Source organism: Mustela lutreola, chromosome 17, assembly GCF_030435805.1.
Source record: "Mustela lutreola isolate mMusLut2 chromosome 17, mMusLut2.pri, whole genome shotgun sequence".
Classification (NCBI taxonomy): Eukaryota; Metazoa; Chordata; class Mammalia; order Carnivora; family Mustelidae; genus Mustela; species Mustela lutreola.
In genome coordinates, this window is record NC_081306.1 from 15,009,676 (window position 1) to 15,021,828 (window position 12,153).

The 12,153-nt window shown below is 53.5% G+C and overlaps 1 protein-coding gene across 5 annotated transcripts in view; it reads right to left on the reverse strand.

The window, feature by feature from the left end:
- Window positions 1-2,909: 2,909 nt before the first annotated feature.
- Window positions 2,910-12,153, reverse strand: part of CIITA (class II major histocompatibility complex transactivator) — a 45,319-nt gene continuing 36,075 nt past the window's right edge. For all 5 annotated transcript variants that reach the window (XM_059153917.1, XM_059153920.1, XM_059153921.1 and 2 more), the window contains 7 exons: window positions 9,515-9,595; window positions 8,900-8,992; window positions 7,402-7,488; window positions 5,043-5,126; window positions 4,793-4,876; window positions 4,014-4,120; window positions 2,910-3,579 (listed from right to left, as the gene is read on the reverse strand). In XM_059153917.1, the coding sequence (XP_059009900.1) occupies window positions 4,045-4,120; window positions 4,793-4,876; window positions 5,043-5,126; window positions 7,402-7,488; window positions 8,900-8,992; window positions 9,515-9,595 (505 nt within the window). In that variant the 3' untranslated portion in view covers window positions 2,910-3,579; window positions 4,014-4,044. The remainder of the gene's footprint in view (window positions 3,580-4,013; window positions 4,121-4,792; window positions 4,877-5,042; window positions 5,127-7,401; window positions 7,489-8,899; window positions 8,993-9,514; window positions 9,596-12,153) is intronic.

Here is a 12,153-nt window from a genome sequence, read left to right on the forward strand (position 1 = left end):
GACTGTGGGGGCCCTGCCTCTTTTTTTTTCCCCCCCTTTTTTCTTTTTTTTTGAGATCTGGTGAAGGAGCCGTTAGGCAGGACCTCTCATTCCACAAAGGGCGGAAGAGTCCGAGAGGAAGGGAAGGAACAGGTGAATTTGGGTTAACCTGCAATTTTATCAGAGAGTAGCCGTGGTTCTCCATTCTGCCAGTGCCCCGTGATACTCAGAGCACCCCCACATACACACCGAGGTTGACAAGGCACAACGATTGGCTCCATTGTGTGAGTGAGGTCACAGGTGAGGGAGAGTCGTGCACCCGCAGAACTCCATAGAAAAAACAGCCCCAGCACCCCTTGTCTTCCTGTGCTAAGAAAGGGTGCCAAGGGCCGTGTATAGAACACACCTGAGAGGCCCAGGAAGAGAGGTGCGCGGGCAAAGGGAGAGGTTTCTGATGGGGGAGAGGCCTGGGGGGAAAGCTGAGCATTTATTGAAAAAATGTATTAAAATGGGAATCATGCCATCAACATACAGCGTGACTCCAGACAGATGCCCTGATTCCTCTGGGGATCGCTCCTCCCACCTGGAAAATGGCGCTGGGAGAGCTGTCCCAGCGACACGGTACCTGTGCCTGTGCAGACCCACCCCTCTACGGAAACCGAAAGGCGAGTTTGCATCTCCACCCAGAGCCTCGTCTGCAGGGGTGTGGCCTTAGGCAAGTCACATCTGTGAAATGGGAACAGTAATTGACGTACCTCATAAGATGACTTTGTGCTAATAATTACAAAGGTGCCCCACTGGGGTGACATGGCTCGGCATCAGGACTCCCAGCTTGGCAAGCAGAGTCCACACTGATTTGGAGCCCTCATTTGCCCCCTTCTTTAGGTATCTTTGTGCAGTGCACGGACCACCCAACGATACCAGACAGCCCTGCCTAGGGAATTTTTTTTAATTGACTAAAATACAAGACTTTCCAGAGCAGGAGCTTTGAGCATTGTACTGAGTACCTCTCTGTGTTCTCTGTGCATATTTGTGGAATGAGCAAAGCATATAAGCAAAGTTGCGGTGAGGACCATTCATTCCACAAACATTTATTGAGCAGTTACTGTGTTCAGGCAGGCACCTTGCAAGGTACAGAGGGCACAGCAGTGAACAAAGCAGACAGGTGAACTGCCCTCTGGAGCTCACATCCTAGGACAGGAGCAGACAACACAACAAAGAAGCATGAAAACAAGAAACTAATAACCAGTTTGGAGAGTGGGGGTGGGGTGTCTATTTGATAGGGTGGTCTGGTAGACCTTCATGAGGACCTGTCCTTTAAACCAAGTCCTACAGGACCAAAGTTGCCCACTATGAAGGGCCTGGGAAGAACATTCCAGGCACAGGCAGAAACAAAACACACATTCATACGTAATAAGGACGGCTAACAAGTATTGAGCTGTATGCCAGGCTCTTGCTGTCAGTGTCTTAACTCCTTGAATCTCTGCATAATGAAGAGGAACTATAATTATGCCCATTTTATATACGATGAGACTGAGGCATGAGAATTTGCACAAGTGGTGAGCTGGGCACCGAGCCCACGTGATCTAGCTCTGGCGTCTGCTGCTGGCCCTAGACCAGCTTAAGGGCTTAACAAGGTACTAGCACAAAGTGGTAGTTGCTGATGCTTATTGAACACCTACTATGTCCCTTCCACTGTGAAGCACCTTTCAGGTAGCAACTTATTTAATAAATGGTAGCCATCGTATATTAAGTCAGAACTATGACTAATCATAGCCTCTGACTCAGATGGAAGCAGTGTGTGCCACCGTGCCCTCCCCATCCAGCTGGGGGGTGCTCGCCCCTGCGGCTGGGCGTCCACACAATCCACAAATCCGGGCACACCCTGAGGAGTAATGCCCATGCTCTTTAAAACCCAAGCCTGGGTCAGAGCGCCTGGTGCCCTCAGCAGCGGGGCCACGGCAGAAGGCAACGCCCCTCTCTGCTAGGACCGCCAACCCAGCAATTGGCTCCAAATCCCTCCGACCCTCCTGATCCCTGACTCCCACTTTCGGGAAAGAGGAGGAGAGACTGGAAACCGGGCATCAGGGCTGGTGCGCTAAAGCAGAGCAGACTGCTCCCGCTGCCACGGGGAGAAAGCCAGCTTGACCCACCTTGGGACTTCTGACCAAGCAGGCCACGCTCCAGTGAAAACAATAGCTGAGCTGCAGCTCTCAGTGCAGACCACAAAGCTCCCAGGTCCCTTCCAGGCTCACCGTGGCCAAGGCAAGATGCCAGCCCGACTAAGAAATGGCTCTCAGGATAGAACAGCGAGTCAGAGAGAGGCAGAGGGAAACAAACCCCCTGCAAGGCTTACAGTGCATCACCTTGCCGGTCCCTAGATATGAATTTGCTGCTAAAGCTCGAGATGCCATAGGAAGGGGCTCTCCAAAGAGACAGGACTTGGGCCATGGTGGACTCCGCCGGGGGTGGGGGAGCTGGGGGGGTGGAGGACAGCCATGGCCCCTGTTCCATTCTAGAAAGAATGTGGAGCAAGTGATGCCAGGTGACTCCCAAGGATGGTTTATAGAAAGGATTCTTCTCTCTCTGGTCTCTGTCTCCCTATTCCATTTCGGATGATCGCCCTTCAACCCAGCTGCCACGCCATGAGGAAGCCCAAACCAGCCCACGTGGAGAGGTGCCCCTTCTGTGGTCGGTTCCTTAGAGGAACCCAAGCCCCAGCTGACCCTGCCAGCCAGCACGTCACCCCCGCTGACACGGAGTGGGACCGAGATGTCCCGTCCCCAACGAGCCCAGCCCACAATGACCGGCCCAGGAGCAGAATCAATGCATGTGTCATCTTAAGTCCCTGCATCTTGGGGGGAGTATGTGGTGCATTCGATAAACGTACAGCGGGCGCCCCAAAACGGTCATCAAGGTATAAACTCAAATGGTGGACGTGCCGTGAGCCCTTTATAATGTAGTGAAACACAACACAAGATATGAAGGCCGAGAGGCAGGTGTGGCTCCAGCCCCCTCGCCCTTCCCCTCTCCATTAGTGTACCGTCCGCTCTTTCCAGCTAAAGTCCGGTGTGTCTGCGCCAGGCCAAGCTTTGGGCTCAACGAAGTTAGTGCAAAACAGTGGGTCCAGCAGACACGAAGCAGCTGCCGCAGAATGCAGAATTCCGGCCTGTCACAGTTTGGGAAAGGAGCTGGCGGGGCGGCCACAGCTGTCCGCACAGCACGCAGTGTATCCCTATTAGGAGTGCCGTGTGGAGAAGTGCCTCCCTCCCGGGCCAGCAGGGACCTGGAGGGAACAGAGATGGGGATGCCCCACTCCTCTACTCTGGCCTGCCACTGCTGTAGAGTGTCCCACAGGGCCTGCCTCAGGGTTCCTGGGTGGACCGCAGTGGCCACTGGGCGCCCACCCCGTCTGCGGGGGCTGTCATCGACCTGGGCCCCATGGAGGCCTGGAGCTGGGCCCACCTCGCAGCTGGGTGGGGGCCGACCCTGAGCCGGCAGGGCTGGGCGCCAGACTGCTTGGCTCGTGGGCCCAAGGACAACTGTGTCCACAGATAACCAGGTCAAGGTCCAGCGTGGTCAGCGTCCTCTGAGAACATGCTGTGAGAGATCAGGAGAAGGGCTGAGTCAGAAAGCTTCAGGAGGGGGCAGCTGGACCCACGGACAGGGCACTGTTGAGATTGGGGAGGATGTGGCATTGGAAGAGGGGGACATCACAGGTTGGGGGAGCACAGAAGTGGGGGGGACACTCATTGGCACAGAAACGCATAGTGCAAATTCCTGTAAGACCATGCAGGGTAGGCGACAGGGATGGCTGGGGGGACCTCTTGCCCCAAACTAAGGTCAGTGGATGTCTGACCACCCCCCCAAGCTCCATCCTTTCTCCACCTCTCCAGGCCTGGCCACAGACAGGAGGCTCAGGGTCCAGTCCCCAAAGCCTTTAAAAACACCTCTGCAGCAGGAGGCCGCAGACGGTGCACGTCCCGCGGTGCTCACCCAGCAGCCACCCCCTAGTTATCCCCGTCCAAGCCCACCTCGGGTAGCTCGTCCCAGGCATCCCAGAGCTCATCTGAGGCTGATCCGTGAGTCCAGCTGCTGTAGGTGTTCATGGACACCAAACGGGATGGTGGGCGTCCACATCCTGTGATGTCCATGGCAGGCCGGTTAGAGGAGAGAAGGGGACCCCCCAATTCCCACCTACCACCCCGCCTGGAACCTTGGAGACCTCCCACCCAGCAGAACCAGACCAGGGCGGGGATATGGGGATTGCAGAGACCTAGAAGTCCTGAGACCCCTTTCTGTAGACCGGGTTCCGCTCTAAACCTCAAAAAAGTCAATTAGCCTCTCTGGGCCTCATTCTTCTCATCTGTAAAATGGGTCTTATAAATTCTAGCCCAGAAGATACGGGGGATTACGTAGGTGAAAGTGCCTTGAGAGAGTATAAAGTGCTGATATCAGACATTGGACACTGTGGTGACGGAATAACACATAAATTTGAACCATATGAAACTGCTAAATTTGCCAGGTCCAGAATTACAGAATTTAAGTGATTTCCTATCGTTCACCCTAATACACTGAGCATTTTCAGGCACCAGCCACTGTTCCAAGATTAACCTGAACCTCACAAAACTGCTTGGGGTAAATATTATCACTCCCATTTTACAGACAAAGAAACTGAGGCCAGCACGGCAAAGTTTGCTCATCTAAGATCCCACACTGGTGAGGGTGAGAGCGGGATTTGGGCTCAGGGCTCACAGGAGCTGTGCCCCTGGAGAGCTGGTGTCTCTCCGCCCACAGGGGGACCAAGACTTACGCCAGTGTCTCCACGTGAGGGCACTTTCTCAGGCTGGCGGCGAGCTGCTGGGCCCCGGCGGCCGTGAACTTGTTATACTGGACACTAGAGAGGGAAACCCATCCTGGGGTCTGGCCCTTGCTCAGGGCCATCAGGCCCCAGACCAAGGCTGTCCCCACGCTCTCAAAGAACAGCCCTTCCCAGCCTGGCAGCAGGAGACCCCGCAGTCCCCCCAAGCCACAGACCCCTGCCACCCACTGTCCACACTCACTCCAACACCCGGAGGGACACCATGTCTGGAAGCACATGTGCCAGGCTCTCCGCTCCCACATCACAGATGCTGTTATTGTACACGCTGCAGGAAACAGAGGTCAGGGTCCATGGGGATCCACGCCCAGCCAGATCCTAGGCCCATTTTGCGGAGGGAAAAATGGGCCCAGAGTCCAGGGAAAGCAACAGGAGCAAGCGGAAGCAGCTTCTTGGCTGAGACTTCCCAAGTTCAAATCCCAGCTGCAGGGCTCGCTGCCTGTGTGACCTTTGGCCAAGTTGCTTAACTCCTGTGTGACTCAGTTTGCTCCTCCAGAAAATGGGCACAATAATCTTGGGGAGGAGTAAATGAGTTCATGCTGATGCAACACCCAAAACAGAGCCTAGCAGGTGGAATGACAATCCTAGCTGCAGTTATTACTACCTCCTGGTGGGGGTGGGAGGTCAGTGAAGGTTATATGAGTTACCGCAGATGGTGTGACCAGCACTGGGGCATAGTAGGGGAGAGAAAAAACCAGAGCCACTGGGCCAGCGTGGGTTTCTGCGGCATAGTCCCAGCTACCATAAGCAGCATAGTCAATAACGCGATGGGTGTCGCCGGTGCCCGCTGAAGCTATATACTCAGGAACAATCATCCCTTTAACATGTCAGGTGCCCCTGTGATTCTCATTTCAAGGCCATGACTTTGCCATGACTCAGCCTTGAGGCTACACTGCAGGGCTGCGTGTAAAAGCAGCAGGTCTATACTGCAGCAAAGCGGATTTAGGCTGACCTCCAGCATCCCCTGATGTCCCAGGTTGGCCAGGACCAGGGCTGGAACCAGGCAGAGCCTTTACTTCCTGGGTTGGGTCTTAGAACCCAGGGGGCTTCCCCCTCCTCCCACAGACAGAGGATTCTTCCCATATTTCACGGATGCCAAGAGGTACATGTTCACATCTGAATGTCATTGAGATCCTGGGGTGTCTAATCATCAATGAATGTCATGGTTTAATTAGTAACATTTTCTAAAGTGTCAGTCAGATCAGATGTTGCCCCCACATGCCCCACTTGCTTCTCTATTCGTAATGGGAAAACTCCAAAAGCCCCCTCCAGACCTACAAGGGTCTCCCTGCTTAATTTGGCCTCCCCTACCTCTCCTACCTCGTCTCCCACCCTCTACCCCTCGTTCCCTGTAGCCAGCCACAGTGGCCCTTCTGGCAAAGACTCAAACTCTTTCCTACCTCAAGGTCTTTGCATCTTCTGTTCCCTCCTCCTGGAATGCTTGTCCCTGAGCATCCCCCACAGAAGAGAGTCTCCTGACCTCTTTGATGAATTCAATATTCCCCGTTGTACCCTCTCGGGCCCTTGTTAGTTTCCTCCCCAGCGTGAATCACTATTTAAAAATACTTTGTTTGTACACATGCTTATTTATTATGCAAGAAGCCTGAAGACAAGGACTATTTGTTTTGTTCATAGCTGTATTCCTAGCACAAGTACTGGCCCATAGTTGATATTAGAGGTAATTAGATGTCCTGCACAAGTCTAGGGAGTGCCAATCACATAGACTATGATTTGCACAATACACAACCAATACAGCTGTACATGGTGACCCTGGTTGGAATGATAAAGGGTGGATTCTTCAATAAGAAGAATGAACCAGATACCATCTCCTCTAGGAATGTGACTCTGCCTGTCCTTGGTGGGTTATGAGGAGGGAGTAGGAAAGCCTGGCCAGAGAGGAGAGCTGGCAAGGCTGAGCTGCATGGCTGGGGCTCTGGTCTGAGCTCCCCTCATCAGACCCGGGACCACCCCGGGGAGCCAGGCTGGAAGTTATCAAAAGCCAGAAGTGCTATGCCAAGGCCTACCAGAAGGTGGCAGTGCAGGCACTGTGTGAGCTGCAAGAGCCCGCCAAGGCTGCCTGTTTGAAGTCAGCCTTCTAGAAACGGTCACTGCTGGACTCCAGAAAAAGCCTCAGTCCTGCCATCCCCTGGAGAAAGAGGGCCAATATTTACTGTGCACTAGAAACAGGCATTGGGCCAAGTGCTTTCCATAGGCCACTGGGATGGTCCCCATTTTCCAAACGAGTAATCAACTTTCCCAGCTTGTCAGGTGCATCTCCCCAGGCCCTGCTATCCTTGTTTGGGGCCTTGGCGTGGCCCAGCTCCGGGGCGGGGGGGGGGGGGGTATGTTCATATTGGATTTTAGGTCAAAGCCCCTCCCCCCAACCCCACCCCAGCCCTGCACCTAGTTGTGCAAGAAAAGCAAGCAAACACAATACCTGGCAGGGATTCTCTCCAGCCCCAGCCCTGGGCTCTGCAGCTCTGGCAGAAAAGGGGGCTCTCCACCCTCCCCCAGCCCGCCAGCTCAGTGTGGGCCCCACTCACCTCAGCCTGAGGAGGGATGAAGCCAGGGAGGGCAGGGCCTCGGCGAGCTTGCAGGCACCCACATCAGTGATGCTGTTCTGGGACAAGCTGCAGAGACACAGCGAGGGGAAGGGCTCAGGACCCAGTCTGATGGCCTTCCCTATCCATGCCCACCCAGCTGGGACAGAGCTGAGGAACGCTCACTTCCCCACACGGTGGCCTGAGCAGCAAACACATGCCTGTCTACCTGGAGGAGAGACACAGGCAACATGCCGATTCTTAGTAAATACAGATGCTGTCCCACGCTTGGCTGCGTGGGATGTGGGAATGACAATACAGAGAGAGCTCATGTGTCCCCCACACCTGTTCAATGATTCGATGGCATCCTTCTCTTCCCTTGGGACCACATTTCCACCCTAGACTTGAATACGTGTTCCTATTATTTGTTTAACGTCAGGTCTGTTTTGTTTGTTACTGTACTCTTGTGCCCAGCATATAGTAGGTGCTCAGTAAATACTTACGTGGATGGGAAAAAGACAGGAAGGAAAGGTTGGAGAGGGAGGGAGAGACGAAGAGAGGAGTAGGGGAGAGAGGGAGAGCGAGCTTACCCACAGCATCACCCAGAATGCTATAACACTGGGGAAGTCTCAGGGTTCTACAGTCAAAGAAATCCCAAAGCGAATCCTTGCAGCCATCCCAAGCCAGTTAAGAAGCGGAGTGTGGACAGGCTTTGACAATCCCCTCTACATTCAGTAAACGATCATGCGAATCCTCCCACATCTCATCCATCCACTTCCCAATACCCAGGACAGTTGGTTGGTTTTTTGAGCCCAGCGTGGGGCTTGACCTGAGCTGAAATCAAGGGTTGGGTACTTATCTGACTGAGCCACCCAGGAGCTCCTTTTTTCCTTTCTTTCTTTCTTTCTTTCTTTCTTTTTTTAAGATTTTACTTATTTATTTGACAGAGAGAAATCACAAGTAGGCAGAGAAGCAGGCAGAGAGAGAGAGGGGGGAAGTAGGCTCCCTGCTGAGCAGAGAGCCCAATGCGGGACTCGATCCCAGGACCCTGAGATCATGACCTGAGCCAAAGGCAGAGGCTTAACCCACTGAGCCACCCAGGGTCCCTCTTTTTTCTTTTCTTTCTTTCTTTCTTTCTTTCTTTTTTTTTTAATAAAGATTTACTATTTTGATGATGATGTTTTAGTAACACATCCTGGTCCATTCCTCCTCCTGCACCGCCCGGCAGAACTTTGTCTCATTAAGCGTTATTTACGTTCATCACTGTGTGCTTCATAATCACGGATTTATCTGTTTGCTTGTTTACTAGGAGATAGATCCCTGAGGTCAGGGATCTTTGATCGCTCTGTTTAAAGCAGGGTCTCCAGGACCCGGAACAGTGCCTGCCCATAGCAAGGTGCTCCTTCGGGATCTGCTGATGAAATTAACCAATGAAATGACCAAGTGCGTGAGTGACCGGAAGAACAGAACGCAAAAGTCCGAGGGCGGTGCCAGCACTCACTTGAGAGTCTCCAGGGCCTTCAGCCGAGGGAAAGTGGCTGACAGCTGCTCGACACCCTCATCCCCGATCTTGTTCTCACTCAGCGAGTCCAGGCTGCGGGTGCAATCGGACGGAGGGGCCGTCAGCGCACACCCCGGAGACCAGCGGCCTGGCAGCCTCCTCCCATCCCCCCCCTTCCTTGGACCCACCATAGACAAACTGTCAAGAGCCAGCCATGGGACGAAGTTCTCACTCCCCACAGACTCGAATGCTTTTGTCCCCACTCCCCCCACCCCCAGCCCCATGAGCTCCGGCAACTTCCTTAACCCTCTGGGGACCACAACTCTGCAAAGACTCTGCCTCCTCCTGGCGGTGCCAGGAACAGCACGAGAGCCGGGCGAGGGAAAAGAGGTTTCAGAGGTCACAAGGGGACTCAACCTTCTATGTTCTTGGAGATTCTCTCATCTGTCCTCCCTTCCCTGCAGTGGGGTCATGTGGCCATTCCCACCAGCCACACGGAGGAAGCCGCAGGAGAGGGGATTCGAGGGAGGGACAGAGAAGGTCCTCCGTGTGCACCGTCCCCAGGGGCAGGGTCGGGGGTTATCAAAACCAGAGGGTGTCTGTGTCTGTACTCACTCCAGATGCTGAAGGGAGGAAAAGGCCTCGAGGATCCTCACCAGTTTGGGAAAAGCCCGGGGGCCTGAGACGGAGCCCAGCCTAGAAGGCAAAGGACAGAGGTAACACCCCCAGAACAGTCAAGGCTCCTCAGTGAGGTACCAGGATGGGTGTATGAGCCACAGAAGGCAGGTCCAGTCTGAGACCCCTCCCCCAGTCCCCTCCCTGCTTCCCCAGTGCCCCTCCCTCCCCCTTGATCCCCACCTTCTGCTTTGCCAGACTTCACCAAAGCCTCCCTAGAGGCAGCTGGGCTCCAGCCCTGGGGAAGTGGTTCCCAAACTCTAGCCTGAAGACCACCACCAGTCTTGAAAAAAATGGCTTTACTTATCTGCCATTACAATTTTTTTTTTAATTTTTTAATTTAAAAATTTTTATTTATTTTTTAAGTAATCTCTACACCCATCGTGGGGCTCGAACTGACAACCCTGAGATCAAGAGTTGCGTGCTCTACTGACTGAGCCAACCAGGCACCCCTGTGTCATTACATTTTAATAACAAATAAAACCATTTATAGAGGACTTACATGCCAGACACACACCAGGTCCTTCACTCAGAGTAGATGTCATTTCATCCTCACAACTCTGAGCTAAGGGCACTTCTTAACCCCATTTTACAGATGGGGAAACCAAGGCACAGAGGGATTAACTAATTCACACAAGGTCTCACAGTGTGGATCAACATTTACACCCGACTTCCAGGGAATGAGAAAAATAAAGACGGTGGAGGGCTGTTCTGTTCTGCTTTTAAAATATGGCTAAGTGGACTCAACGTCCGTTTAACTGTCCTTTTATTCTGAAATTGCGTCCTCTGGGGCATTTCCTGCAAGAAAATGTTCCTTCTTTGATAAAATTATGGTGCCAGCAGGAGTTATTGTATCAACCCATTTGATAAAAATGGAAAGGTGGTAACTGCCAAGAGTCCCTCAAATTTACTCTAAAATATTCTCTGTCTTTGCAATCTCAAAGTCTGGGAACCGTGAACCTTCGTAAAAGGTCACGAGGGGGGAGTTCGATGCCTGATTTAAAGCTGGGCCCGACCACGTGGCCGCTGAGGGACCATGTGGGCAAATCCTGTCAGCTCAGTCTTGGTCCCCGCAGCATCTGGCCGCAGTCCCATGAGCTTGCCGGAAGGATGACAGCGTTCATGCATCCGACACTGACGGCTCGCCTCCTGGGGGCCGGGCCCATATAAGTCTATCCGGGACAGAGCCATGAACAAAACAGACAGAGATCCTGTCCCTTGTTCATGGAGCTGATGGTCCCGGGGGCAAGACAGATAATCAAAGAAATCGGTCGATTATCTGGCGTGGGAGATAAGCAGTAATTCAGAGACTAGGATGGTGGCAGTCGGGGTAGAATGGTACTTTCAAACACGGGAGCATTTAGCTCAGTGGAAACGAGAAGGAAGTGAGAGACTAGTGGCGTGGGCCATGAAGGTGTCTGGGGAAGAGCATCGTGGGCAGAAGGCAAGGCAGTGCAAAGGCCCAGGGGTCAGACCCTGTGTAGTGAGCCTGGAGGCCAGCAAGACCCTGTGTAGTGAGCCTGGGGCTGGAGTGGAGGGAGCATGGAAGGCAGCCCAGAATATAGAGGGTACCTGTTCAAGGGCTGACCCAGGGAAGGACCCCGTCCCCCCCCACAGAGCACCTCACGGGTTCTGAGCAGTCAACAGGCCTTATCTCCAGGCCGTGAGGGCCTGCGTGGTACCAGGCATGGTGGCTGGCAGTCACACACCCAAAATAGTACTTTCCTTCCTTCCTTCCTTCCTCAGAACTTTCTTGGGGCTTCTGGCCTCCGGGTGGCTAGTGTCCTGGTTCTGGGCCGTTTCACCTCACGGCTATTGTTCCCCAGAGCACACTTCCGACCTCAGCCTCGGGGCTTTTTAAGCTGAAAATAATTCAGAGGCAGAAGGGGCCCTTGGTGATTGTTTTCACGCATTTCCTCTTTCCAGCAACATTTTTAATTCTGCACAAATGTGGCACCTTGTCTCTGTTCAAAACCAGAAACGCTTGCTTTTCCTGGGGTCCGGGGGAGCGGAGATCAGGAGGGGCAGGGAGCTGGTGGGTGACCAGCTGGGGACCTTGGGCAAGCCACTTAACATGGCTAGGCCTCAGTTTTCTCATCTATAAGACGGGGCAGGCAGTGACCGCCTCCCAGAGCATATGTAAATTGCACTGTAGGTGTTTAATAATTTCTTCCTAATCGTTAGATGATTTTAGATCTCTAACATGGATCGTACACGAATTTAGTTTCTTCCTTTGTTGGAGCAAGAGTCCGGCAACCATCAACCCTTTGGTCACCTTCTCCAGAGGGTCCCCCTGGCCTCCCCACCCCCTGGCCACCACGGGCCCCCAATCACAGCAGGGGGTAACTGTCTGTTTACACTAAAGTTCGGGCTCATTGAGGACAATGGCCTCAGTCCATGGATTCTGTCCACTGAATGAATGGGAAGGCGGATGTTCACCGGTAAATGGGCCACTTGGTATCACACCCAAGAAGCCCCAGCCCCAGCCCTGGCCAGCGGATCCCCAGATGCCGGAAACTGGCTTCCAAAGGGGCGAGACAATAGGATAAGAATGATTTTGAGGGGGTTCCTGGGTGGCT